A 26894-nucleotide genomic window follows, 5' to 3' on the forward strand; every position below is an offset into this window, starting at 1 on the left:
TACCACCACCACCTGGCGAGGTGGCTATTTTGTTGCTGTTTTCAATACCATAAACTAACCATACTGCTTTGGGTACTGCTTCCTTCCTCTTGTCTCCTGTCTTCTCTGTCACCGATGATGTGTGATTGCAGCAGGCTGGATTTCATAAACGAGTGAGGCAAGGAAAGCGGCCTGCAGACTCAGTAAGCACAACCAGCTCGGTTTGGATTGAGAAGAGGAGGTCTAACAGATGTCAAGATGTCAAAACTGCACCTGAGAAAAGCAGGTGCCTAGTGTAGTATGGTTATGTACTAGTTAGAACTGCTCACGAATCTATGCTCGGGTAGTTATTTCAGAGCCTGCTGAATGTATTGCCCTGAAGCACATGACAAAATGTACAGAAGATAACAGCAGGATACTGTTACAACAGTTTTTCCCTGTGTGTATGTGTATAAGCACAATTGTGTGTGCATGTGTGGGGATGTCAGGAAATCTTAGATACTGTTCTTTAGGAGCTACTTTTTTTTTTTTAAGACAGGGAGTCCTACTGGCTTGGGGATCACAAATTTGGCTAGGCAGATTAGCCTGTAAGCCCCAGGGATCATCTAGTCTCTGCCTCCCCAGTGCTGGATTATACATACACGTTATCATGCCCAGCTTTTTATATGTGGGTTCTGGGAAGTGACCTCAGTCCATTCTTATACAGTTTGCAACTTATCAACTGATCTCTCCAGTACCAAAGATCACAGACTTTGACTTTCCCCCTTAATATATCCAATAGCCATCACATATAAAGATATTTGGGCTTATAAAGAAATGCAGAAAAAGGATGTTTTATACCATGACCCAGCACTTACACTTAATCTACATATCCATTAAAGTTGGTTATTTAGTTACTGAAAACATCCTATTATAAATGCTCATTTTACACTGAGTTTCATGTAAATATTAACATCCACAGACTCATATTCACGGGAACTGAAATATCCTATGACACTTGAACCAAGTCTGGGTTCTAGTAAGCCCATCACTAATAAAGAGTAAGGTAGAGAAAACTTACATGTGCCTTAAAGAAATAACAATTCTGTTTTCTTCTGTATGTAAAACAAATAATATTACTATGCTCTTATTTTATCTTTGAGATTATAGACTATTTTTCCCTTCCCTTTCCTTCCTCCAAACCTTCCCAGAGGCCCCTCCCCCTGGGTTCTCTGAAGGAAAGAGGAGACAGGACAAATGTTTTAAATGTCCTGTCAGTGATCCTCAGGGCCAGAATCTCACAGGAAGTGATGTTCACCCTCAAGACAGAAAGGCTGGCTATAAAAACAAATGTAAACAAAACCCAAACCAACAAACTGGCATGCAGTATGCCTTCTTCCTTCTGCTTCCTGATAGCTGAGCTACGGAGTATCTTGAGATCTGCTTTGGCTGGATTAAGAAGCCTGTTGCAAGCAAGGTATAGGTGGCATATGCCTGTAACCCCAGCTGTAGGGAGGCTGAGACAGGCCATATATCTGTCTTAGAAGATGCGGCTAAGAAGCCATGCAGGAAAATGAATGCTTGCAAACATCAGGAATGGTCTGGTACTGTGAATTCAGTCCCTCTCCCTCAAATCCCATGGGGTAGCAGGCCCTTAGCCTTTGAGCCACGCAAAGCTCTTCACAACGATTTCCAAAGTGGTAGGCAAAATCAGTGATAAACAGTTGGCATCCATCTGCCTGCCTGTTTACTTTTGCCACTACCTCAGTCAGATGGTGTGTGTGTGCATACATATATACACACATACATATACATGCATACACACACACACACACACACATATATACATGCATACATATACACGTACACACACACACATATTAAATTCCTGGACAAATGTTCAGTCTTTACAAACTCCCAGAAATGGCGATCTGAAGGCAGAGTGATATCAAGACACTATTAATTTTACAAACAAAAATGAACCAAGCCAGAGCGATGGCACACATTTCTGTGGTAGATAAGGAACCAGTGGAAACTCTTAATTATTCATATTTTATACAAAGTCCAGCTCCACACTTTTATTTTGATAAGAGTGTGACATGATTGTAAATCTCTTTGAATGTCTGAATCTAAATGAAAGGAGTGGAATAGTTAAGTTTCTTACACTAAGTATAAACCATTTGTAAAGTGTTTCTCATTAATATTTTCTATTACATACTCCATTTTAAACTTCTGTAAATTTTTATTTTGCTGTAATTGTTTTTAAACTTTATTGTAAAAACATTGTAAATAAAAATCCCACATATTGAAATTAACCAGTCCCAAAGACTAAACAACATATATGTAAATACCACACAAATATCTACTGGGTCACAGCCTTCATTATCTGCATGATACAGTCCATTTTTTACTGAGTACAATACATCTTTGAATGAATCATCCCACATGTTTGTTTTTTTAAACAATAGAATGAAAAACCATATAAATGCTGGAGTCCAGTACGTTAAACAGCTGAGGGAGAGCAGTGAGGCAGGGAAGAATAAAAATACATGGCTGCAAAAGTTTGGGCCAGGCAAGGTTACCAGAGCCAACCAATGGCCCCTATGCACATACGTGGAAGACCTTCAGAAGCCACAGAAAATGCTGCTTAAAATGTAGGAGGATGAGAAGGATAGCTTAAAAGCACTTAATGTAAATCTTTTATGAGAAAAATACCTTCTAACAAACGAGCCAGAATTATCTGGAAGATTCACTAACATGACAGACCTCACAATCTACTGTGCTGTATGACATCAGCATCACTGGCTGACTCATGAGACAGCCACAGTACTTTGTAGAGTGCACGCTATAGACAAACCAGGGCTTTGCTTATATAAACTGCAAATGATTAGAGCTATGAGTGAAAACAGAACGTCTTTCGGAAAAGTACAAGTAGACAGAATTCTACATTGTCATGAATAACTGCTACACGTCAAATAAAACTAAATCACAAGGCACACATGCTTTCATCTTCCCAATAATGTCAACACACAGTTTTTAAGAGCTCACTATTAGTTCATTCTTTGTCATAACGAGGCACCAGAAAAAGAATCTTTGTGAGCAAAAATTCAGTGTGCTGACACACAGATTTGGGATTTAAGATAATCAAGAAAAATGTGACTGAAATTATATCCTAGGATTAAATCAATTGCTTACAAAAATAGTAAGTACCATAGAGCAAACTCTTAATTTTAAGCATTGTACTTTGTATATAAATTTCAGTACCAATGTTGCTGCTTATGCCTAAAATCCTTAAGCACCAGGGTTGCTTCAGAGATACTGGACCCTGATCAGCATTTGGAGGGCACTGGAAGCTCCAGGTGTTACTGGCTCCTCTTCCTATCCACTTTGGGCTTTGAGATTTACTTTTATTTTATAGAAGAGTCCAAGAAATAAAATCTGGGACCATCAGATCTATATGCTAGTTTTCTTCAACCCAAACAAAACAAAACAACACAGTGTATCTTCCTGAGAACAACTCTTAGTTAAAGCAAAAGGTCATTTAAAAAAAATTTACAAATTAATGAGATAGGTAAGTTGTTGACTGTTCCCATCTTACCAAAAAACCAAAAGTAAACAGCAACACTACAATTAAAGATTTTAACCTTGACTTAAAGGACCTGCAAAACAGTAACAATTGTGTCTGAAACTTCAGGATAAGCCTGGTGGAACAAAGCCTCTTCTTCCAGGGAGAACAATTCAGCGCACCTGTGCCAGTGAAATACTCAACCACCTCAGATGGTGGTGCTGCCAGGCACAGGCCACTAACCGTGGGACTCCCCTACTAAAGCTTGGGCTTGTAGGGCAGTAAGGGGCAGACGAAGGTGTAGCTGCTTCTGGTTTGCACAAAGGCCTCCTATGGGCTAGCGTCAGTGTTGTCAGGGCTGAGCAAAGCCAAGAAAAGAGCAGACTTCTCAAACTTCATGTCCCAGAGAAGGCCCAATGTCAGCCCTCTCCTCCCACGTCCTGTCCAGTTATGACTTTGTTGGGAGAGAAATATACTATATTTGTGGCTAGAATAACCTCTGATTTAGGAACTATGAAGCTAAATTGGCAGGTACCCCAAAATGCGAGAACAAATAAAACTGAGAGGCACACCCCCTACTGGATCTAATAACCTTTAACCTGAGCACAGGGAGAACTTCCAAGCACATTTAGGTCACAAGTATGTCCCTAGCTAAGTCAACCACCTCTCAAATCCTCTACTGCTCAGTTGCTGGATGGGAGACGCTACTAGCACTGCTGTGTTCTTCAGTTGATATTTTAATGCAAAGATAAAAGAGACCGAGATCAAAATGGGCAGCATCAGAAAACATATTCACATCACTTCTGGCAAATGGCATAACTGGCTAGAATGTCTGTTTAGAATCTAAGCTGGGCGATGGTGGCGCATGCTTTTAATCCCAGCACTTGGGAGACAGAGGCAGGTGGATCTCTGTGAGTTAGAGGTCAGCCTGGTCTACAAGAGCTAGTTCCGCAGCAGGCTCGAAAGCTACAGAGAAACCCTGTCTCGAAAACAACAATAACAAAAAAAGAATCTATAGTAGTACCTATGCAAAATTTGGGGGTGGGGCAGATTAAGGCAAGAGCAGCACAAGACAATGGAACCATATTCTGAAAGAGAATGGAAAAATTAAGCAATCAGAAAGACAATGGACTCAGAAGAGCACAGGTAAGATACAGTAATACCTGAAAAGGGATTCAGTTAACCTAAGTAAGAACACAGAAAAATACCACTATAAATTTAAAAAGAAAATACCTTTTTTTCACTGTCCTGTATGAGTGTATTCTATGTGTCAATAATTTTACAAGACCTCAGGGAAGACTGATCAATTTTCATCTTCTAAAATAGGTTTTCAAATTTGGTATCTTAATTGCCAGATTCAATATTTTAAAACTTATTTAAACACAGACACATGCCCTCAGAAAGCAACAGTATGGGGTTAGAGGCAGTTCTAAGATGATTCTTAAAAAGGCCAGCAAGATGGCTCAGCAGGCAAAAGTGCTTGTGCCAACTCCATAGCCTGAATTAAATCTGCAAAACATACATGGCAGAGTGAGAAAGCTGATGCCCACGAGCTGTCCCCTGGCTTCCATGACAGTATGTCCTCCTTCTCAAGGCCCATAAAACAAAATGTTAAAAACAAAACAAAACCAGAGCCATATTTCCTTACACTGTAATGTGGAGAAATGAAGGGAGCAGCAGGTTTGGGCTATGCCCACACACTCACCCAGTATCAGCACTGAACTTAATTAACCTGGGGGATTGGAATTTTTGTCCCTTCTTACTCTAACCTGTTTGTTATAAACAGAACTATTCCAGAAGGAATGGAATAAACACTACTAATCTTACTCTTTTCCTGAACGACGTTTCATAAGGAGCTTCTACAAATCGACTCTGTTGGCCAGTGTATACAGTTACATATAAATAACGAGTGCTCTACTGCAAAGCAGCTGCCCAAGGAGCCGGTTCCTAGGGAAGGGGGTGGGGGTGGGGGTGGGGGATAGAATGCAGGCTGAGATCAAAGGCTCAGGCCTGCTGGAGGCTCTATTACCCTAAACCTAGAGAGACTGTTCAGAGACTTGCTAGGTGGAAGCAAGTGAGTGAATGGGGGTGGAATTCCTCCGGTCACCCCCATGACTGTTCCTCAAACCTGCATCTAAGACTAAATATGTGGGAAAGGAGGAACAGAAAAAAATTGCTGGGATTTGGGGCTATATGAACATGTGAGAACCATCCACATGGTTCTAGTTATATATAAAATGCTCCATGGATTTCAAGGATTACTTGTAATGCAGTAAAAAATGTGACAAAGGAATTAAGAGCAGTGAGTGATGGGAACTGGATAAAAGAGACCTTTGAGAGCTGATGACCTCTGTTAAAACACTTCACTCATTTAGTGCCTTTAAAGCAACAGGTGCTTCACCCTTCTGTCTCGATTTTTTATCCATGAAGTGACAAATTACAAAAAGTAAGTTCTCTGTTCTTTGTTGAACATTCTTTGGTGTCCACGTTTCTCAAGAATAAAGTGGGAACAGAAAGGGCCTTTCTTACAGTATTACAGCTTTCAGAATGTCCAATACAGACACACTGCATTAGACAAAATACAGTAAGTAAGACCTATTCATTTGGGGCCTTTATTTTGGAATTGGTAATAATCTGAATGAAACAAAATTGCTTTGCTTGTGAACATTCTGTACTGTGACTGAATATTTTCTCTTAAAAAAACTTTACGAATGGAAATTTTCACTCATTACACATTTTCTACTTTGTTCCGGATGAAGGAGATTTTATTGTATATGAAACAAAACACCCCAGACTAAATTAGAAATCTTCACTGGGCAAGTGATGTCTCATGATAAGTTCTACAGAAAGACAGAGCCTTAGCCAAGGAGACAAAAGCTATTCCCAGAAACCCTGGGCACTGGAAACGCTCCGTGGCATTTCAGTGCTGTCTGTCCAGTGATGGTACTCCAGCCTTCTTCTGAAGCAGGAGAGGCTTTGCCAGGTGAGCACAGCAAGAGAAAGGGGTATGCTGCATACTGCTATGTTTTATTCCTATATAACACACACCTTCACGTACTTCACTTCCACCCACTAAACAACTTGTGTCTAGGGCTGAAGGGAGGAGAAACAAGCATCTTCTCTTTTATTTTTTTTCCTAACTAGATTATAGCACGATATTCATTTTTCCTCCTCTACTGCTGCCTTCTAAGAACTACATCCTAACTTTTGTGATCCAAACAAAAGCTGAACTTGAACTTCAAGTGATCACACACAGTCTAGGGAGTTCAGTTAAACTCTCAACATCACTCTAAAATATTACCAGTGCCATTCACTCCAATTTAATTAAATAATATTCTTCTTAATAAACAGTAGAGTTACTTTAACTTATTCCTTATATGGTAAAAAGTAAATACCACTGTGGGAACTTTTTCTACAGTTATTAACATCAACCAGCATGCACCTCCTAAGACAAAGCATTAAGCAGAGATAGAAGGGCTATTCTTCCTAGTGGAAGGTCATTACAGAAGGTGGTGCCAGAGCAGACATAGGAAAGAAGTGAGCAGCAGTTAGCTAGTGTGGACGTTCTATTTAAGCTCCAATCATTACTTCTGCAGATTATAGGTATTTTGGTCTTCTATTTTTTGTGGGTATTTTGGTCTTCTATTTTTTGAGGACTTTTCCCCCATTATAGGGGAAGCCCTGGTTGTCCTGGAACTGGTTTTATAGATCAGGCAGGCCTCAAACTCAAGAGATCCACCTGCCTCCGCCCCAAGTGCTGGGATTAAAGGTGTGCAGTACCCACCACCTGGCAGATTTCTATTTTTTACAACAAGATATGCACCAGACTAGCAACTTTTAAGACTTTGTAATTAAATTTATGCATAAACTAGTAACAGGTTTGGTATCAGATCATTCGTTTGGGGTGTGAGTCTCCCTCCCTAGGCAGTAGAGGAGATGCTGAGCAATTAAGGGGGGGGGGGGCTTTTGTGACAGACACTTTGATCTAATGAAGAAACCAAAGGTACCCATGGAAAAAACTCTTGAGAAATAGAGTTTCAGAGAAGCCTGGAAGACTGCGGGGGCTGAGTCATGAAGAGAAGCTGCCAGCAGGGACCACAGAATCCAGGATAGTGTGTCCTGCAGTATGGGACATGGTATGGAGCGAGGCAGGGCTGGATTAAAGGATTCCCTTCCTCCTCCCACTGCTTCCTGAGAACAGCTGCATGCTGCGCCACAGGAGAGTGATTCATCCCAAGATTATTTTGTCACACTCTCCCCGTGCTCCCACATTCGCAGTGCTTCCTCACACCCCACAACCTGACCCTTGGCAAATGGCAGTTGCTTCATCTGCGCCCTCAGTTTAAGAGGCTAACAGTGAGGCGGCTTCCCAAAGTTCATTGTTGATCAGTGACAGCAGTCTCTCAGCCACATCTTAATTCTAGAAAAACATGAAATAATTAAAAAAAAAAAAACCTGGCACATGTGGTGACTACATATAAATGAGGACTTTTAGGTAAATGGCAAGATTATAAAAGTTTAAATGTATTCAGTCATAAGTTGCACTACAGAAGCACACATCTGAATAAAAATAAAACAAAGGGGCAGATTTCCAATTTCTTATCAAAAACAAAAACTATATTTTCATTGATAATATTGTTCTTTAATGAATGGCCTCTGTAAGAAGCAAACCTATTAATTTAAACTGTCAATCACTGTTCTGATTATTGCTGTCAGGACTGTTTTATAATGGATCTGAACTGCTGGGGTGTCCTTTGCTTTAACGCTTATCCTGCTGCCTTTGATCGACTTCAGTGAATCTTTCCAGAAGACAGATTGATCACTTACTTATTTGCTTCTGACTGCAACGAAACACGTGATAAAGCTAAGCATGCAATACAGCCCATTGTTTTTCATTCTCTTCCCCACTTGCAACCTACCTGTTAGGAGTTAGTTTACCTTCTCCAAGAGGGCTTCCTGGAGTAGCCATCTGGGTTAGGTGTCCTCCCTAGGAGAACATTTTATCAGTGCTCCAATGTACTATATTGGGACTGTCTGGCTCTCACCGGAGTACTCAAGAAGAGGAAATGCACCCCAGTGCCTAGTACACAGCTAACACTGTTCGTGCTTTGAGGATACGGACCACAAACCAATGGATCTTTGTGAATTGGGAACATTTAAATTTAAGGTGTGCTATTATAAATAACTTAAAGGAAAGAGTTCAGTCTTAGAATCAATATACAAAAATCTGTTGTATGCATGTCTCAAGGCATTAATAATGTATTAAGTTTTAGATACCTTGGTGTGTGTTCTGTCATATGCAATTTCACTAAAGAAGGACTCACATGACAAGAAACAAAAGCCCTTTGTGCTTATTTTATTACAAACACAAATATGCATACTTATTACTGTAGATTTTCAAATGCTTTCATAAAGGGAAGAGAGAAAATGAAGCCACTGACAGGTGGTGGCTGTGTTAACTATGCTAGAGGGTGCTGCCTTGGTTTTGCTCGGCACAGAAGCCATGGCATCTCTCAGAAACAGGATGCTCTGAACCCGGATTACACCAGCTGTCTCACACTCCTGTAAATCTCAGTGAATGATCTGACCAATTTCAGGCCTTCTACCATGGTTATTTTATGCCTTAATGGATTTTCCCCTGTGCTTCATCTTTGAGTCCATCGACAGCCTGAAATACTGTATTTCTGAAACAGTTCTGCTGTTAGGATGTGTCTGCAGGAAATGAGCAAAGGCTGATGAACAGGCAGCAGCAGCAGTGAGAGCATCGAGCTGCTGGCCACCTTCTATAGACTCCTAACAGGTAGCCAGCAACCCAAGAATACATGAACCACAGGCTAGAAATGTGCAAAGAACAAACACAGGATTTCATAGTACTTTGGCAAATTAATGTCTTGTTCAAGCAGAGAATGCTCAGGACCTGCTGTGCACAAACGCAGTAAAATTATCTAAGACCCGGGACTTGCCAACACTTCCTTCCCACTTCCATGTCACTCTTTCGAAGAGTTTATGATGACGATGATGATGTGTGTGTGTGCATGCTCTTATTAATTTTTGAAGATACTTTGAGAGTGATTTTTTTAAACAATCTGTACTTTAATTTGCTGTACAAGCCCTGAACAACTGGTAAGAAAGTGCACAAATTTCTTTAACAGGTGCCCCCACTACTAGTATCCAGAACTGCTCCTTTTCAGTTTCTGTAGCTTTTATAAAAAGTCAAATGGGGAAATGCGAGTTTTTTACTTTAATCTCAGTACAAGAAAGCAGCAGTGTGAAACTGCCAGAGAAGTCAGCGGGTGCACTTGCTTACACCCGCAATTCTAGCACTTGGAATACTGAGGCAGCAGGTCAGCCATGAATTCCAGACCAATCTGGGCTACAGAAAGACCCTGTTTCAAACAACCAACCAAATCAAACCAAACCCAAACAACGCGTGTGCGCGTACACACACACACACACACACACACACACACACAAAAACACCTGTCAGTGAGTCAAGTCTGGAGAGGCAGGCAGCCTGCACCAAATGAAGCTCTTCAGAGGTATGAAAAACAACCAACCAACAAAAAAGCAAAAACAAACCCAGAAATGGGAACAAATTTAAAATTATTTTTTCAAAAAACTTATTTATTTATTTGGTTTTTCGAGACAGGGTTTCTCTGTGTAGCTTTGGAGCCTGTGAAGCCTGTCCTGGAACTCACTCTGTAGACCAGGCTGGCCTTGAATTCACAGAGATCTGCCTGCCTCAGTCTCCTAAGTGCTGGGATTAAAGGTGTGAGCCACCACTGCCTAGATACAATTTATTTTTAATCACATGTATGCATGTGTCTGTGTATGGGTATGGGTGGGTATATGTAACTTGAATAACCCTAAAAATCTTATATAAGAAATGAAACCAGTGGGGTAGAAAGTTGGCTCAATGGTTAAGAGCTCTTACCACTTTTCCAGAGGACCCAGGTTTAGCTCTCAGCACCATGCTGGGCGGCTCACAACTCCAGGGGATCAGGCACCCTCTTCTGGTCTCCACAGGCACCTGAATGTTTGTGGTGCACATAAACTCATACAGACAGACAGAGAGGGAGAGACAGAGAAACCCTGTCTCAAAAAGCCACCATCACTACCACCAACAGGGGGGAAAAATCTAGAGGAAAAAAGTACAACTTTGTAAGTTGTTACCAACTTTAAGGGAAGACTGTGAATGGAGCCAGCATTTGGGTCACCTTTCACTTACTTTTTTTCCTCATTTATTCATTATTTAACTTGTGTTTGAGTGAGAGTGTATGAGTGCACACCCCTATACACACAATGGCATGTGTGTGGAGGTCAAAGATCAACTTTCAAGCGTCATGTTTCTCCTGCCATAGTCTGGGTCTCAGGGTCTGAACTCCGGTTTTTCTTGCTGCCCCAATCTTTCTCTTTTAAAGTGTGCCCAGACAATCTACTCCTATACCTGTGGTCATTAATAGAACAATGCTAGGCTTGTGGAGAGAGTGGACACACACTCGTAGCTTTGAGTAGACAGAACCTGAAGCTCTGAAATGCTTTAGGCACCAGATTTGCTCAAACTCAAGCTGCTCTTGACTTGCTAGTGAAGTAGCAAGTAACTTTGTGGTTTCAAACATCTGAGTAATTTTGGAACTTTGTTTAAATTAATTCCTAAATATTTATAAGCTATTTATTGTTTCAGTCTCTCAATTTAAATTTTTGTAAGATTTTCTATGAGAATTTATATATGTTCATCACTGACATAGATATAAATATACACAAGAAACAGCAATTTATATATTTTACTAATATTAATAATATACCTATAAATTTATAAGTAGACCCACTAGACTGTGAGAACTTGGATTACCCAATTCAGTCACAAGTTAGGGAGGGAATAGAATAATCTTCAAGTTCCCATGGATAATGAACAACAGACAAAGGTGTCTGTTTCCATTTGTAAAGTTGTAAAGGGTTAAGATAGTAAAACAGGGCTCACAGACACACTGGAACAGAAATAAACACCCAAAAGAACTAAATGGTGAGGGACGAGAGGAATGGCCATCAAGTACACGACCTCATGCAACCCAGCTGTACACTTGGAGAGAGAAGCCATTCTTTCTTGCAGACATTGCAGACACACTGTGAAGACTTTGAATGTTAAGAATCAGGAAAGCACAAGGCTGAATCCTGAAAACTAAAAGCCCTTCATTTTACACTGCATGGGAAACATCCAGAGCTCTCATCCCTGAAAGCTAGTGGGGAATGTGTACTTCTTCAAAGATGGCACCTAAGAAAGGAAGACCCAGGAGGAAGGCTGGCATCCAATGTAACTATGAGCTGCCCTGTGGGTGCTGGGAACCAAGTCCAAGGCTTCAGTAAGAGCAATGAGTGCTCTTAACTGCTAAGCCATCTCTCAGCCTCTTGATAGTTCTCTCTGGATCATCATGTGCTTTGTGGGCAAATCCCAAAGCTTCCTTCTTACTTTTTCTGGTTATCACTGACTATCTTTTATACTTAGTACATCTGAGTGAGAACAACCAGAAGGGCTAAGCAAATCTTTCCACACAGGGAGGATGCTGGCTCAGCTAATCATGTGATGATCAGATGAGTCTTCAGACACTCAGCTGGTTACTGCTTCCCTTGGCAGTCAAAGCATCACCTTTGGGCACCTACTAAGCCACACATACACAAAGGATTTTTGCCATACCACCATAGTGGTGCCCTGGCCTGGACTTCAATCCTGGAGCAATCCCTTGCATTCTGCAAACTCCAGGACTGTGGGTTTAAACAGGCAGGGAAGCCTTCCTAAGGGTCTGCTTTTGATTTAAGCTGGTTTCTTAATTGGGTGATTATGGCTAAATGAAACTGAAAAAGACTTTGTTTTAAAAACACGAGGATGTGATTTAATCTCTTGACATCCCTACTGCATATACAAACTACAGAAAGCAACCCATGTACAGTTTCTTGAACATAACCCCAGTAGACAGCAAGCCTTTTACAAGTCTGGCATACCTGGAGCAGTGTGCTGACATCTGCCTGCGCTTTCAACTTAAATTTCATTTTAGCTAACTTAAAAAGTGATTTTCATTTCTGAGGTACATAGCAGCTAAGGGGTTGAGGACAAAGATATCTGGGATCTTAAGGTATGAGGCTCCTAGTATATGACATAGAGCACTGAATGTGGGTAAAGGTAGACAGGGTCCTTATTCATAGTAATCACAAATTTACTCTACATATCATGCATTCATGGACTTTCATAGATGGAAATGACATTCTTTTGTATCACCAGATGAACTAAAATATGATTCATGAAATATTACTTTAGATTTAAGTTGTACTGAAATACAGAAGGTGAGATACTAATGTTATTTGTGGAATTAGGTTACTACAGATTTGCTACTCCTGTTACACCATGCACATGATCTTTAGGCCCCATACACTGTTGCTGAGTGGCTCAGAATAGGCTTATGAATAGGTGTTCCTATCAAAATGTTACAAGTGCCAGGCAAGAGCAGCCCTCACATGTAGTCTTAGGGAACCTGTTACAGTGCAGGCAGGAGCAACTTCTCACTAGGGCTCAGCTGTGAAAGGAAAGATGAAATACCTTCTGTTTTTTTATCATTGTCATTTGCCTTTCTTCCCTCCCTGGCCTGCAGGAAATTTCCTCCACAGATGTACAGTAAGACAGATAGAGTACGGGCCTACTACAGGGAAGGGAAGACAGGCTTTTATTCATGTCCTACAAATAGCTATGCCAAATCACAAATTACCTCTAATTACAGGGAATAGCTGTGCCATTTTTCTTTTCATAATCTAGCCATTTACACACTTTGATTTTTTTTTTACTTCCATTTGGGTTTATTAACATCAAAGTTTGTCAACATTTATCTGCCTTCAGGCATTTTTACCTGAGGCAGTAAGATAAAAAAAAAAAAAAAAAACAACAAAAACAACCAAAAATGCCCCACCCTTATCTGCATTCTTGTAAGAAAGCTTTACATACATGTTGGTCTTATAGTGTTTCATGGTTATTAAGCTTCTATATATTGCTGTAAAGTTTATTACCTGGGGTACATCAATATAAACAAACACAAATACCCTCTAGTACAGGCCAGCAAGTCTGTTTTACTCACCATTAACATCTTATCTTTTGACTCCTTCACCCAGAAATACACACCACAAATACAAGCACTCTTTCACTCCTGATGCCATCCTGTGACTTGCTGATGTGCGCATGTCTGTGGTCACCTCCCCATGCTTTCTGGATAGATAAGCATTCTGCTTTAGGAGGTAGAAACGGCCACACAAAGGACTTTACTATTACTTACTACAGAACCCCAACCGTAGACTCCAGGAAACAGAAGGAGACACTACTTCAATCACGGGATCAGTTAGTTATGTTACCAGGCCTGCTCCTCTCCAAAACTGCTGAGTTTAAACTAAATGTACAACTCACTTGCAGCACGATGCAGGACCTTGTAGCATTGTAGCCTTCATGGCCTGGACAACTCCTGTCATCACTCCCTCTCCGCTAGAAGCCTGTCCCGGCAACAGCACTTTTCTACGTCACCGCAGATCTTTCCAGTATCAAGTCAGCATAAACAAACATCTGGACTGAGCAGAAGGGCAGTAGCAGCACCAATGGGCCAAGGCTTACTTTTGTCTTCCTAGACATCCTGGAATCTTATTTATGACAAAAAGAAATTGGACTTTCTCTTATTTTAATGCCCAATGAAGCCTTGAAGTAGCTCCCCAATGAACTTTTATCATCTAGCGAGTACATAAACTTTTTAACTCTACAATGGAGAGACCTGACAAATACTCCCTTACCATGTGATTAAAATATTACCAGAAGAAAGCTATGTCCTGTATCTTGCCTTCTGATCTAATGCACTGTAAGGACACAGTGTGCTTTAGTAGCATTCCTGACAAAAGGACATAAACCACAAGGAAACAGCAACCAATTCTATGAAGAGACAGTCTACAAAGCAACTCAGTGACGGGAGAAATGCTTTAAGAATGGTAATGGGCCGGGTGGTGGTGGCATACACCTTTGATCCCAGCACTTGGGAGGCAGAGGCAGGTGGATCTCTGTGAGTTCAAGGCCAGCCTGGTCTACAGAGCAAGTTCCAGAATAGGCTCCAAAGCTACAGAGAAACCCTGTCTCAGGAAAGTAAATAAAATAATTTTTAAAGAGGAGATGGACTGAAGCTTAGAGAAAAGGTCTACTTACTTTAAACTAAGTGTAGCCTTTTTTTGTTCTTTGTCTTTTTTGGGGGGGGGGTGTGTGTGTTCAAGATAGGGTTTCTCTGTGTAGCCCTGGTTGTCTTGGAACTCACTCTGTAGACCAGCTTGTCCTCAAACTCAAGAGATCCACCTGCCTCTGCTTCCCCAGTGCTAGAATTAAAGGAGTGTACCACCAACCTTAAGTTTAACAACTTTATGTACAATGCAACCTGAGCACTCTATCTACTCATTCATTCACTAACAAGTATTTATTGAATATCTCCTATAAATCAGGGCGTCTTCTAAGTACTGTTAGTAAAATGGATGGAAGTGAGGCAGTTATACGTAAGCACGGTTGTAGTGTGACTATGAAGTTCTTCAAACATGTTAAAGGCTTGGTTGTCTGCTGATGGTTGGTTGAATCCACTGATGAGTTCATAGCAGACTGGGTTTTTAGGAAGGGGAGTCTAGGTAGAGTTAGTAGCTTATTGGAGGTATGGCTTTAGCTTTTCTCTCCCCATCAAGTCTAGTCTGTATTGCTCAATTAGACTTGGAGTGGGGTCTGTACTGGGACATGGTCAGCCTACCAGGGGTCATATGATTAAAGGAATCTGAGTCCCTTTTCTAGCAGCTAAAAACTGCTCCTAGCTTGGGGTGGGATTTCCTGTCTACCCCTCCTCTCATGTTGGGTTTTTGCTTTTGTGGAGTTTGCGCAAGTCTTGTGCATTTTGTCACTACCGCTGTGAATTCATTGTTTCAGGAAAGTATCTCCCCCCCTTGGATATTATCCACAATCTCTGGCTCTTACAATCTTTTGACCCTGTCTTCTGAGAAGCTACCTCAGCCTGGGGGGGGGGGGGGTATGACATACCTGTACAATATAAGGCTTAGAATTTCACTGTCTCTTATTCTTTGTACACTGACCAGTCAAGGGTCTCTCTGCTATCTACGGAAAGAAGCTTCTCTGATCAGAGCTGAGAAATGCTGTTTTAGAACAGTAAGTCACTAGGAATCATTTTTAAACCACCCATACAGCAGAATAAGTGTTGGGTTCTTCCCTCAGACCTTGGACCCTATCTAGGCATAGATTCTCACTCAGTCCCAGGTATGGGTTCTTATGAGGGGCCAATCAGAAAATGGTGCTTACTTTCATAACACCTGCACCACTAATGCATCAGTGGGCATATCTTCTCAGGCCAGTTGGAAGTGTGACTTTAAAGGGGGAAATTCTATCATCAAATTGACTGCAGGTCATTTTTCAGTGACAGGTTCCTGAGAGTGGACCAGGAGATTAAAAATAAAGAAGACAGGAAAACTGGGGTGAGGAGGTTTTGTACAAGCTATGACTATGCCAAGCAAGTTTATTAAGAAAGCATCCTGTAAATAGTTTTCAGGAAAAAATAGGACAGAATCATCAGAAAGCTATCATACAACGGGATGAAGTCAGGAGGAAGCTGATCAAGCAATGTTGCACAAAGGGAACACAGGACACAAGAACATCACAGACCAAGGGCTCAGCAGCCTCGGGACTGATAACCACAGCACCAAAAGGAGGAGAAAAATCAAGTTCCCGGTACCTAACACCACAGCATTATAGTGTATATTATTTGTGTTTTAATAAATAGAGCTTGCCTGAAGATCAGAGGGCAAAGCAGCCACACTAGTCAGCCACACAGGCTGGAGAGTGGTGGTGCACACCTTTAATCCCAGGATTTGGGAGACAGAGGCAGATGGATCTCTGTGAGCTCAAGACTACTCTGAGCCACACAAGATCAATCTAGAAACAGAACCAGGAGGCGGTGGCTCACACCTTTAATTCCAGCGTTCTAGCTTCCAAATACTGCTGCAGCCTGTCTTGATGTACTTGAAATGCTCAATCACAGTAAAAAATAAGATGATATTGAAAGGCAAAATATATGTCTAAAGATATGGGTCATGGAGGTGATTATAGGGGACATAGATACAAAAATCATACAAATGCATTATTTCTAAGGTATGTTGATATTTATTATTAATTTTATTATGCCTGTCAAGTATTTACAAAGATATATCTTAAAAGCATTTTTGCAGGACACAAGAGGGCAACTGTACATATGAAATCACAGCAATTGCTGCAGTGTGCACAAGAGCCATGCAAGCTCAAGCAGGACGAAACCCTAGTATGGAGGGGACGAGGCACAGAGGGAGCTGCTGCTGGAAGAGGGGAGTCAGTTCTCTTCTGAGACAGAGTTTCTCTCTCCCCCCTCTTCTCTCTCTCTCTCTCTCTCTCTCTCTCTCTCTCTCTCTCTCTCTCTCTCTAGCCCTGGCTATCCTGGAACTCACCAAGTATACCGTCCTGTCCTAGAACTCACAGAGATCTGCCTGTCTCTGCCTCCTGAGAGCTAGATTTAAAGGTGTGTGCTGCCATGCCTGGTATGTGTGGTAGTTTGAATGTAATTGGTTCCCATAAACTCATAGATAGTGGCACTGTTAGAGATTTGGCTTTGATGGAGTAGGTATACCCTTGTTGGAGGAAGGGTCACTGTGGAGGCGGACTTTGAGGTCTCCTATGCTCAAATACTTCCCAGTGTCTCAGTTCACTTCCTGTTACCTATGTAAGATGCAGAACTCTCAGCTCCTTCTCCAGTACCATGTCTGCTTGCATGCTGCCATGTCCCACCATGATGATGATGGACTAAATTGTAAGCCACTTTAATGACATGTTTTCCTTTATAACACTTGCCATGGTCATGGTGTCTGTTGACAGCAATAGGAACCCTAAGACAATGTGACATCTGCTCTGTCAACTATACTCCAACATAGGCCCCACAGTTCAGCCTCTGCCATCTTAAGCATAGCAGCTGCCACTACTTAACAGAGGCTCTTGTAAGGCTGGGTCTGCTGGGTTCTTTCACATGAAAGGAAGATCACCAGACCCTCTCCTAGGACTCCAGCCACTTCCTCCTACCTGATCCCACACTCTCAGCTATGTGTGTCCAGTCCCAGCTATACCTGGTCTTGGGAGCTGCTAGAGTATGTAGGCAGGAGGCAAGAAGCTAATTAAGTGGGAGGCTACACCTATACAGATTTGGGGAGGTTGATGCCCATGCCAAGGTCAGACATTTTAGTGACAGAGCTGTCTTGTCATCACCCATGCCCCTGCTACTAAGCAACACAAACTTATTAGCTCACTAGGCTGGACTGGACGAACTCTTCCTTTGGTCAGTGCTCTTTGTAGGGTGAAGAGGCACTTGTTCACATCTCTCCCGAAGTTCACATATCAAATCCTTTGCTATCAGTAGTCAACTAAGTTTCCTGGTCCCTTGAAACCTGGTGGAACTGTCTTCACTCTATATCAGCTATCCATGTACTGTTTCTCAACCACTCTTCTTAGGTCGGCTCCATGACACAGGGGCTGCAATTTGTTACTTCATCTCCTTTGCCAGCTGGAACAACTTTAGCCTGACACAGAGGACAGTGGACTGATACTGCAAGACACTAGAAATAGAAAGGCATTTGTATTTCTGTGTCCCAGTCTGTCTTATTTATTCAGAGGTGGAGCCCAAAGGTCAAGGCCACTTCCAACTGGTAGAGACAAGACTTTGGTCACACCTTCAGGAGCACATCTTTCACACCAGGGCATTGCCAAGCAAGTCTACCGAGCAGCTTCCATGGCAATTCTAGAGGAGCCTTCAGTCTCACAGTCCAGCACATTCGGCTTATGAAATGCCGCGGAGCTGAAGGACTGTACAGATCAGGTTCAGCCATGCTGGCAAGTTTCTTCACCAGCAAAAGGCTGTATATTGCTGTGGTATATCCATGCCTCTTCAGAGGGGCTAGCATTTAGCTTTATGTGTCCTAACACCTTACCTCCTTCAGGGCCCATTCTTCCTTACCTAGGGGTATGTAGGTACCCAGGTCTTTTTCCCTTTTCTTCCTGGCAATTCGCAGGGCCGTTTGACCTCTGGCTCCCTGGAGATTCTGCACTAGCACTGGCTTGAGGGTATAGTTTAGAAAGAACCTGGCTCTCTTTTGTTATGGTAATTCCACCTGTAAACAAGGTTCCAGCTGCGGCCCTACATGCCTGCCACGCCTGGCTCCCCCAGCTGCTTCTGGCCTGAGGTGTCGGGCACCTGTAATCTTCTTCTACTGCTCCTGATGGGAGGGGGCCGTGCCCTTTTGCCCCCGTTGCCCACTAATATCAATACCCGACTTGAGTTTAATAAAGTTGCCATTTACTCTTTGGTAAGTGAGCAGGTCTCTTTGTGTGTGTCTGTTTAAACCCTTAGGACAATCGTCCATTCTCGTGGACTCGAGTTCAGGAAAGCGCGCGCCTGAATCGGGCCTGGGTATCCACAGAAAAGTGCGGAGGCCACAGGGGTAGGTAGTTTTTTTTTGACCCTGCTGCTTTTCTTTCTTTCTCGTAAAAAGTCTTGAGGGCATTGCAAAGATACAGACATTATTCTATAACGTTCAACTGAGGTGAGCAGTATTACACAAATGCATGCGTTTAACAAAAAACTAAACCATTTACTTGCTGACTCATGCTGTGTGCGTACACATGCACATGTCTGTGGAGTAACTTGCAGGAATTAGTTCTCCCCTTTTACCATGTAGGTCTAGGGACTAAACTCAGGTTGTCAGGTTTGGCAAATGCTCCTTTACCCACAGAGCCATTTTGCCAATCCTCAGCATCTAACCATTATATAACACCAAAATATACTATATGGCTTTTGCCATACGCCAGGACTGGTGCGGGAGAATTGTCTGTATTCTGTCAATCATGTATTTTAATAAAACACTGATTGGCCAGGCAGGAAGTATAGGCGGGTCAACCAGACAGGAAGTAGAGGCGGGGCAATGAGAATAGGAGAAGGCTAGGGAGGAGGAAGCTCCCTCCGCCATTCCTTCCCAGACCACCGAAGAAGCAACATGTGAGCTGACAGCTGAAAAAGGTACTGAGCCACATGGCTAACACAGACAAGAATTATGGGTTACTGTAAGATGTAAGAATTAGTTAACAAGAAGCCTGAGTAAATGGGCCAATCAGTTTTATAATCTTATGGAGTCCTGTATGTGATTTTCTTTGGGGTTTGCCGGCTGTGGGGTACTGGGCGGGACAGATACCCCAATAAGCCGGCCCCTCATGTTACACAGGACTATTTAAATAGAAAATAACCTAATTGGTTTGAAGTTTACTAGTGGAAGCCTCTCAGTTTAGTTGGAGTGAAATCATTGATTTTACATAATTCTAAAATTGATATTTGCTTTACTAAATGTGATAGCAAAAGACAAAAATCTTGTTGTACAGAGACATATATAAATATTAGTAGTATTAAAATCTCAATTTCATATGGATAAGTAAAAGAGATGAAGTTTTACACTTTTGAGAAAATTATTACATAATTATTATTATAACTAAGGTCATATCAATTTATTTATTCATTTAGTTATATATTTATTGCATGTACATGCCAGTCATAATATACTTGTTGAAAACAGAAGAAAAGAGTACAGTCTTGTCTTTACTTTTTCCTACTGGGAACATGATATGTCTCTAGGGTTCCAAAAGTATAACTGAGTTTATTTGGGACAATGGGAATCACTCTATACTTCTGTCGAGCCTTTCTATAAATGCCAGCTAAACCAAAGCCACTTTATAATGCAGCACAGTTCAGTTCATTCCATCACTGTCCTATGTACCAAAATGCAGAGATGAAACAGACAAATGGCCATTCCGCTATAGGCAAAATAAATATATAAGATAATTCCTAAAGGGAAAAAAGGAAGAATCTGATTAGTGAAGAAGTTTGTAAGAATTTATAAACACACACCAGGCAATGGTGCTGTACGCCTTTAATCCCAGCACTCGGGAGGCAGTGGCAGGTGAATCTCTGTGAATTTGAGGCCAGCCAGAACTATAGAGCAAGTTCCAGGACAGTCTCCAAAGCTACCCAAAGAAACCCGGTTTTGAAAAACAAACAAAAAAATAAAATAAAATAAAAAAATAAAAAATTATAAATACAAATGCAAAAGGGGGAATAAAACACAAATGAATATATACACTAAAGAATGTGGACTAACTCTTCCTCACTTTTACTTAGAATAGAGATATGTAATAATGTCCACTGTTAGGCCAAATAATTTTACTAGTTAGATAGTGAAGACAAATCTATCATTGGAGAGCAAACAAAATAAATCTGAAATGAAGCCAGGGAAACTGCTAGAATCCAATATTCTACTTAACTGGACAAACCTTAGAAGCACCTCACCCACTGATGAAGCCTGAAGCACGTTCTACTACAAACGTTGGCAGGAAGCAGTACAGTTCCCTGCTGTACTCCTTATACTCTGAAACACTATAACCACATTTACACAGCAGTTCACACTCTGTACAGCTTATCTTGTCAACCAGTCCCGATTAAGGTGCCACCATTTCCCGATTACTGTGACAACTCTCTGTAACTTGTTTTTAATTCACTCATTTTTCTAAGGCCTTGACATTTTTCCATAGAGCAAAGCAAATATTATATAGCTTGATAAGATGGCAGGCTTAACAGGGATTGCAAGATGATACTGAGATGCTGTACCAATCAAAACAGGAAAATAACATTCCCATTCAAGACAGAATTGCTTGCTGTAAAACACTAGCGCCAGGTGTCTTAAACTTTTCCAGTCCTGACCCTTTTTTCACTGAACTGTCTTTTAAAATTAAGACCCTAGGTATAGAGACATGTAAAATAGGTATACAAACCATCTACTAACAATAAATTATCAAGCTATCTTACAACCACCACTTTTATGCATATATTTTTACCATTTATTAAACAGGAAAGCAAATTTTGGGGTAGGGATGGGAAGATGGCTCAGCTGCTAAAAGTACTTGCAGCAAATGAGAGGACCACAGTTCAGATCCCAGAGCCCATGCAAATGCATAAATGCCAGATCAGCTGGGTGTGGTAGCCTGCCTGTAATTTCAGTCAGAAAGGGAGACATGGGTATCTCGGAGCAATCTGACTAACAAGACAGGCCAAAGTTTGAAAGCTCTAGGGAGATCCTGACATTATCTCGGCCCTCCACTTGTACCCATACACGTTTACACACAAGCACAAACTTCACACACATACATATGAAAAAAATTTAAAAAAAAAATCCAAACAACCAAAACCAAAACCATGGGTCTGTGAGGTAGCTCAGTGGGTAGAGGAGCTGGCTGCTCAGACTGAAGACCTGAGTGTGGTCACTAAGCTCAACATGGTGAAGGACAGAACAGACTCCACCACCGCGGCCTCCATATGTACAGAACACTTGAGCCCATACATAGAAATACAAATAAATGTAATGAAAATTTAAAAAGTACTTAGTAAGATAGGTGTGTTTCTTAAATCCTGGCTGGGGACCTGACAGTGCAGAACGTAGGACACTCTTGACTGGCACTTTGCTTTTCTAGTTACCAAACAAACACACAATATGGATAAAGACTCGGAAGCATTTAGTAGTACTTCGGAAATTGTTGGAAGTTATGTCTTAATCCCAAATCAAAATTCATGTAATTATTTTTAAGAATCATTAACACTGATTTTTCAAATCATGTATTTAAACACAATACAATTGCAGATACAGTAATTTGATACACACCAAGGAATGATGGTACAAATATACTGAATGCCTCTTTTCTGTTAATAAACCACTACGTTTCTGTAAGAGTAGAAAACTTTGTACATATAGTTGTACAATTCATAACACACAATAGTCTGGAATCTGAGCCAAAGCTGTGTTCAGAGCAAGGCTCCAGTGAAGTCACATGCTGTAAGGTCCGCAAGCACTGCTAGAAGTGCCCCGGATTCAATGTGTATTTTATGGTTGTTTGTTTGTTTAAGCAATTCTTCATCCAGTTATGGCCCCGCATGAAAGCCTGTATGAGGGCGCCACCCATAGTTAAGGAGCTGGTCTAGTGTGTCTTGTTTGCACTTCTAATTAAACAAGTTTAAATCACAGGCCACGGTAAACAAAGTAACTTCTTCTACCTAAGACTTTGTGGGGTAGGGGTGGGGGTTGGTATCCACGAAACTGTAGAACTCCTGCCAAGGCTTCCTATAGTCCTTATCTTGCCACGTGGCTTAGGTGATCAATGACATTCCAGGCCACTGCACACACCCATCTCATAGCTCACTCCTTTGCTGAGTCAAACTTCCTCGTAGATCTCTGAGCAGGTGTTCCCTTTACCTACACTCCTTTAGTCAAATGAATTCCCACACAGTCCCAGGAAGCATTTATTTCTCATCCCTCAGGAAAGCAGGAGTGTGCTGGCTGCTCTTCTAGGACCCTCCAATGGGCAGCCAGCATTGAAACTGCTCTCTGCAGCCACACTGTCTTAGTGTGTAGACACACATCCTTCGTGCAAAGGATTTCAATAGTTATGAAGGGAATGAAAGGAGAGTTCCAACCTGTCTGTTCCTTCGTGACCTGGACATCTACACTTACTCCTGTTGACCCCACACAAATCTCAAGCTGTTGGTCATTCATCATGGAAGAAAACAGAAAATAGGAAGTCATTAACAGAACTTCGCCATCTTTACTGGAAACATCATTTAGTGTGATAAACGGAAATGAAGGTTATTCTCAATATTAAACTAGATCCACATGTGATACTAAGTAAAATAAACACAAAATAAAACTGTATGCACACATATGCCCCAAACAGAGCGAGAGGGTGAACAGGTCCCTTCCTTGGAAAACACATTCCAATCCCTGCCTTAGAGGAAGAACTCTGAAGCCAGAGTGACACCGAGCGCACTAGTTTTCAGCCTCTGCGGAGGAGGGAATGTTCACCCTGGGAGTAAAAGCATAAAAATGCATTCTCTATTCGTCCAAGGAGCAGACCAAGCTTGTGTCAACAGACCTTACTTGCGTAGTACATGGGAAACTCAGCAAAAGGGGAAAAAAAAGTAAATTTATTATTCAAGGCATTAGTAGTTTCTAAGTTAAAATAATACCACGTGGAAAATTCATCTGAGGTTCTGAATAGGATGAAGTTGAATATGCAAGCAGAAAAACCAATAATGAAAAATAAATTTGTCTGACATAAGATTAACAAAAACGTCAGGGATGCAGCGATGGTTAAGAACACCTGCTGCTCTTGTAGAGGCCTGGGTTCGGTTCTCAGTACTCACGCGGTGGTTTGGAACCACCTGTAACTCCAGTTCCAGGGGCCGATCCCCTCTTCTGGCAACTGGGCACCAGGCCTGCATGCAATGTATACACATACATGCAGGCGAAATACTCATACACATAAAATTAAAATAAATCTTAGGAAAACTTAACGAAAAGGCTACATTGCATGAGAAGTTTTCTCTGCCTCTCTAATCAGATGTGGTTTAAGACTGGAGCCAATACATGCATAAACTATATTTATGCACGTACCAACATTTACCAACCTTTAATCTGTAAGGTTTGCTTTTCTTTTTGTTGTCTTGTTTCTTAAGTTTTTCATTAGACCTCGATAATAGAAACCTGACATATAAGGAAAATAAAGTGCTACCTTTAATTCTAAGAAAATGAAAACAAAACACTGAAACGTCTCTTCCTATTTATGTAGTACTTTCAAACTTCCCCGAGTTTTCACACGGCAATATTTACCTTGAAATAGGGCACTAAACACTGGCACCATAACAGCCTAGGTTTTAAGAACACCTGTTTCACTGAGTAGACGGGGTCCACTAAAACATTAATGCTTAAGACTCATGTAATAGTCGTCATTAGAACATAGAAAATCTACAACCACCAACTGTTTTAACTTTTACAACTGATATTTTCATATCTGGAAAAGTCACATAACAGGACAAGTTCACTGTTCCATACAAAGCAGCGATCAAGGAAGTCTTTTACTAGAGAGGCTACCAGGGGTCTCTCCCAGGGAGGCCAGGGACGCCCAGCGCCCGCAGACCAGCTCGCCCCTTCTCCCGCAGACGCCGGCCCCGAGCCACGCCCACCCGTGTCCCCGGCCTCCGGCCGCCCTCCTCCCGGGCTCTCCGAGCACGCGCAGCGGCCTGGGGTCTTCTGCGCCTCCCTCCCAGGGGCGTTCGAGGGCGGGGCTGTACCTGCGCCAGCACCGTCAGGCTGCCCTCGCGCGCAGCGGCTTTCACGCGGCCGTGGTGCCACGCCGCTCCTGCCCCTGCCAGGGCCACGCCGGCCACAGCCGCTGCCACGGGGCCGGCGCGTGGGACGGCCTGTCGTCCGGCTGCGAGCCCGCGCCGCAGCCGGCTGCCCCAAGCCGCCAGCCGAGCGCTTCTCCCCGCAGCCGCCGCCATCTTTGCGGAAGCACTTGAGCACCGTGCTCCGCCCCCACCTCCTGGTGCCTGAGAATTCACGAGGGCCTTGACTCTCGCGAGATCTCAGCGGCCTCCACCTGTGCTCTCCGCGTGTGAGCTAGGTGTGGCTGCCTCCTCGACGTTTAAGAGCGGTCAGGAGTGACTGTCCCTTCTGGTGTCAGATTGCTGAGTTAATTGGGAAATTGGCCAAACAAGTTGGAGGTACCACCGTTACCCAGGATAGGGATGGGTCAGGGCTAAGAGGACTTGCTGCCCTCCCAGAGGTCCACAGTGCGATTCCTACACTTAAAGCCACGTGTAACTTCTCCTCCAGGGATCCTGCGCCCTCTTCTGGCCTCTGACACCTCCCCCATAAAAATACAATTAAAATTTAAAAAGGAAGGGAAGTAAGTACTGGGTGGAAGACTGTGATTATGTATCATACAGGTTAGATTTTAAACGGATGTGTGTGCTTGGTGGTGGTGTTGGGGCTATAGGAAAAGGGAACAAATTGGAAGGGTGTTTGATGATAAATACGGAGTCCAGATAGTTTTAGCATGACTTTTCATGCCCCAGACTTCTCTGGAAAGTGGATGTCAGTGTTAAGTGGGCACTTTTGGATCGGCAGAGGGAAATAGGTCTACAATAAGCAGTAAAGCGTGTTAATAATTATCCCTGTGAGCATGCTCGCAACACTAGAATCCCATCTTCAAAGTCGCTGGGGTATGGGGCTGAAAAGTTCTGCATTTTCTCCAACGTTGTTTTTGCCCTAAATGCCACATGCCTGGCTATATTAGGAGTTACTTGGGCCCTCAGGACCCACGTGGTAGAAGAAGAAAAGAGATTACCAGAAGTTGTTTTCTGACCTCCTCATCTATGCAGTGAGTTCCAGGTTACCCATGGCTACATAGTGAAATCCTGCATCAAAAGAAAATAAAGAATGTGTGTACATGCTCTCATGTACAGCTCTCTGTTTTTGCAACTAAGCAAACTTTACATTTTATTTTTCAAGACATTTTTTATTTGTGTGTGTGTGTGCGTGTGTGTACATATGCCACATGTGGGTGCTGGATCCCCGGTAACTGGAAGTAGAGGCGGTTGTGATCAACTTGATGTTGGTGCTGGCAATGCAGCTTTGGTCCCCTGGAAGAGCAGCAAGCACTCTTACCTGATGATCTGTGTCCTCAGTCCCTAAAATTTGGTTTTTAATTGCAGTTAAATGTACACGATGCCAGTATTTTACACACTTAAGTGTAAAGGTCAGTGGCGTGAACGCTTACACATGCTATACAGAAACCACTATCCATCCACAGAATTTTTTTCATCTTGCAAAACTGGCTGACAATTTTCAAGAGTCTCTCCCTGTTTGTCCACTCCTCCTGAACTCCTGGTCTTTCATTTCTATTAAATAATGTCTGATCTAGACTCTGACAAGGAATTTCTTCAGAACTCCCAGACAAAGTCACTGTATTTTAAACGATTGTGATTTACTGAATGTTCCATTTAAATTTTATTCTTCCAAAACATTGAATGATAGCTATGATCCCACCTGGGACTAATGGCAGGTACACACCTACTTCCATGTCTCTGTCACTAGGGCCCCACTTGCCCTCTCTATGGCAGATGTGGACCAGGACCTCAGTCCTGGTTGTTCTTTTGTGATAGAAAGGGATTCATCCTTGCAGAAGAGTTGGCTTCATTTTTGTAGCCTGAGATCCTCTATCCTTCACTACTGCTGAGTAAACTTAATTATGTTCTTGTTCAACTTCTGAAATGGTCAGTCATTAGAATCTTTATCTAGATGTGTAACAAGTATGATGTTGCAAGGGTGGGATGCCAGAACTCCTGATGTGTACAAGACAATGAAGACA

General features: G+C 42.2%; 1 protein-coding gene across 1 annotated transcript in view; it reads right to left on the reverse strand.

The window, feature by feature from the left end:
- LOC148120221 (calcium uptake protein 2, mitochondrial) overlaps positions 1-25038 on the reverse strand; it is a 92870-nt gene extending 67832 nt beyond the window's left edge. The window contains exon 1 of the mRNA XM_087912143.1: positions 24814-25038. Coding sequence (XP_087768269.1) covers positions 24814-25023 — 210 coding nt within the window. The 5' untranslated portion in view covers positions 25024-25038. The remainder of the gene's footprint in view (positions 1-24813) is intronic.
- Positions 25039-26894: the final 1856 nt, after the last annotated feature.

The sequence above is a fragment of the Myodes glareolus genome, chromosome 12, assembly GCF_982192425.1.
Source record: "Myodes glareolus chromosome 12, mMyoGla1.1, whole genome shotgun sequence".
Taxonomy (NCBI): domain Eukaryota; kingdom Metazoa; phylum Chordata; class Mammalia; order Rodentia; family Cricetidae; genus Myodes; species Myodes glareolus.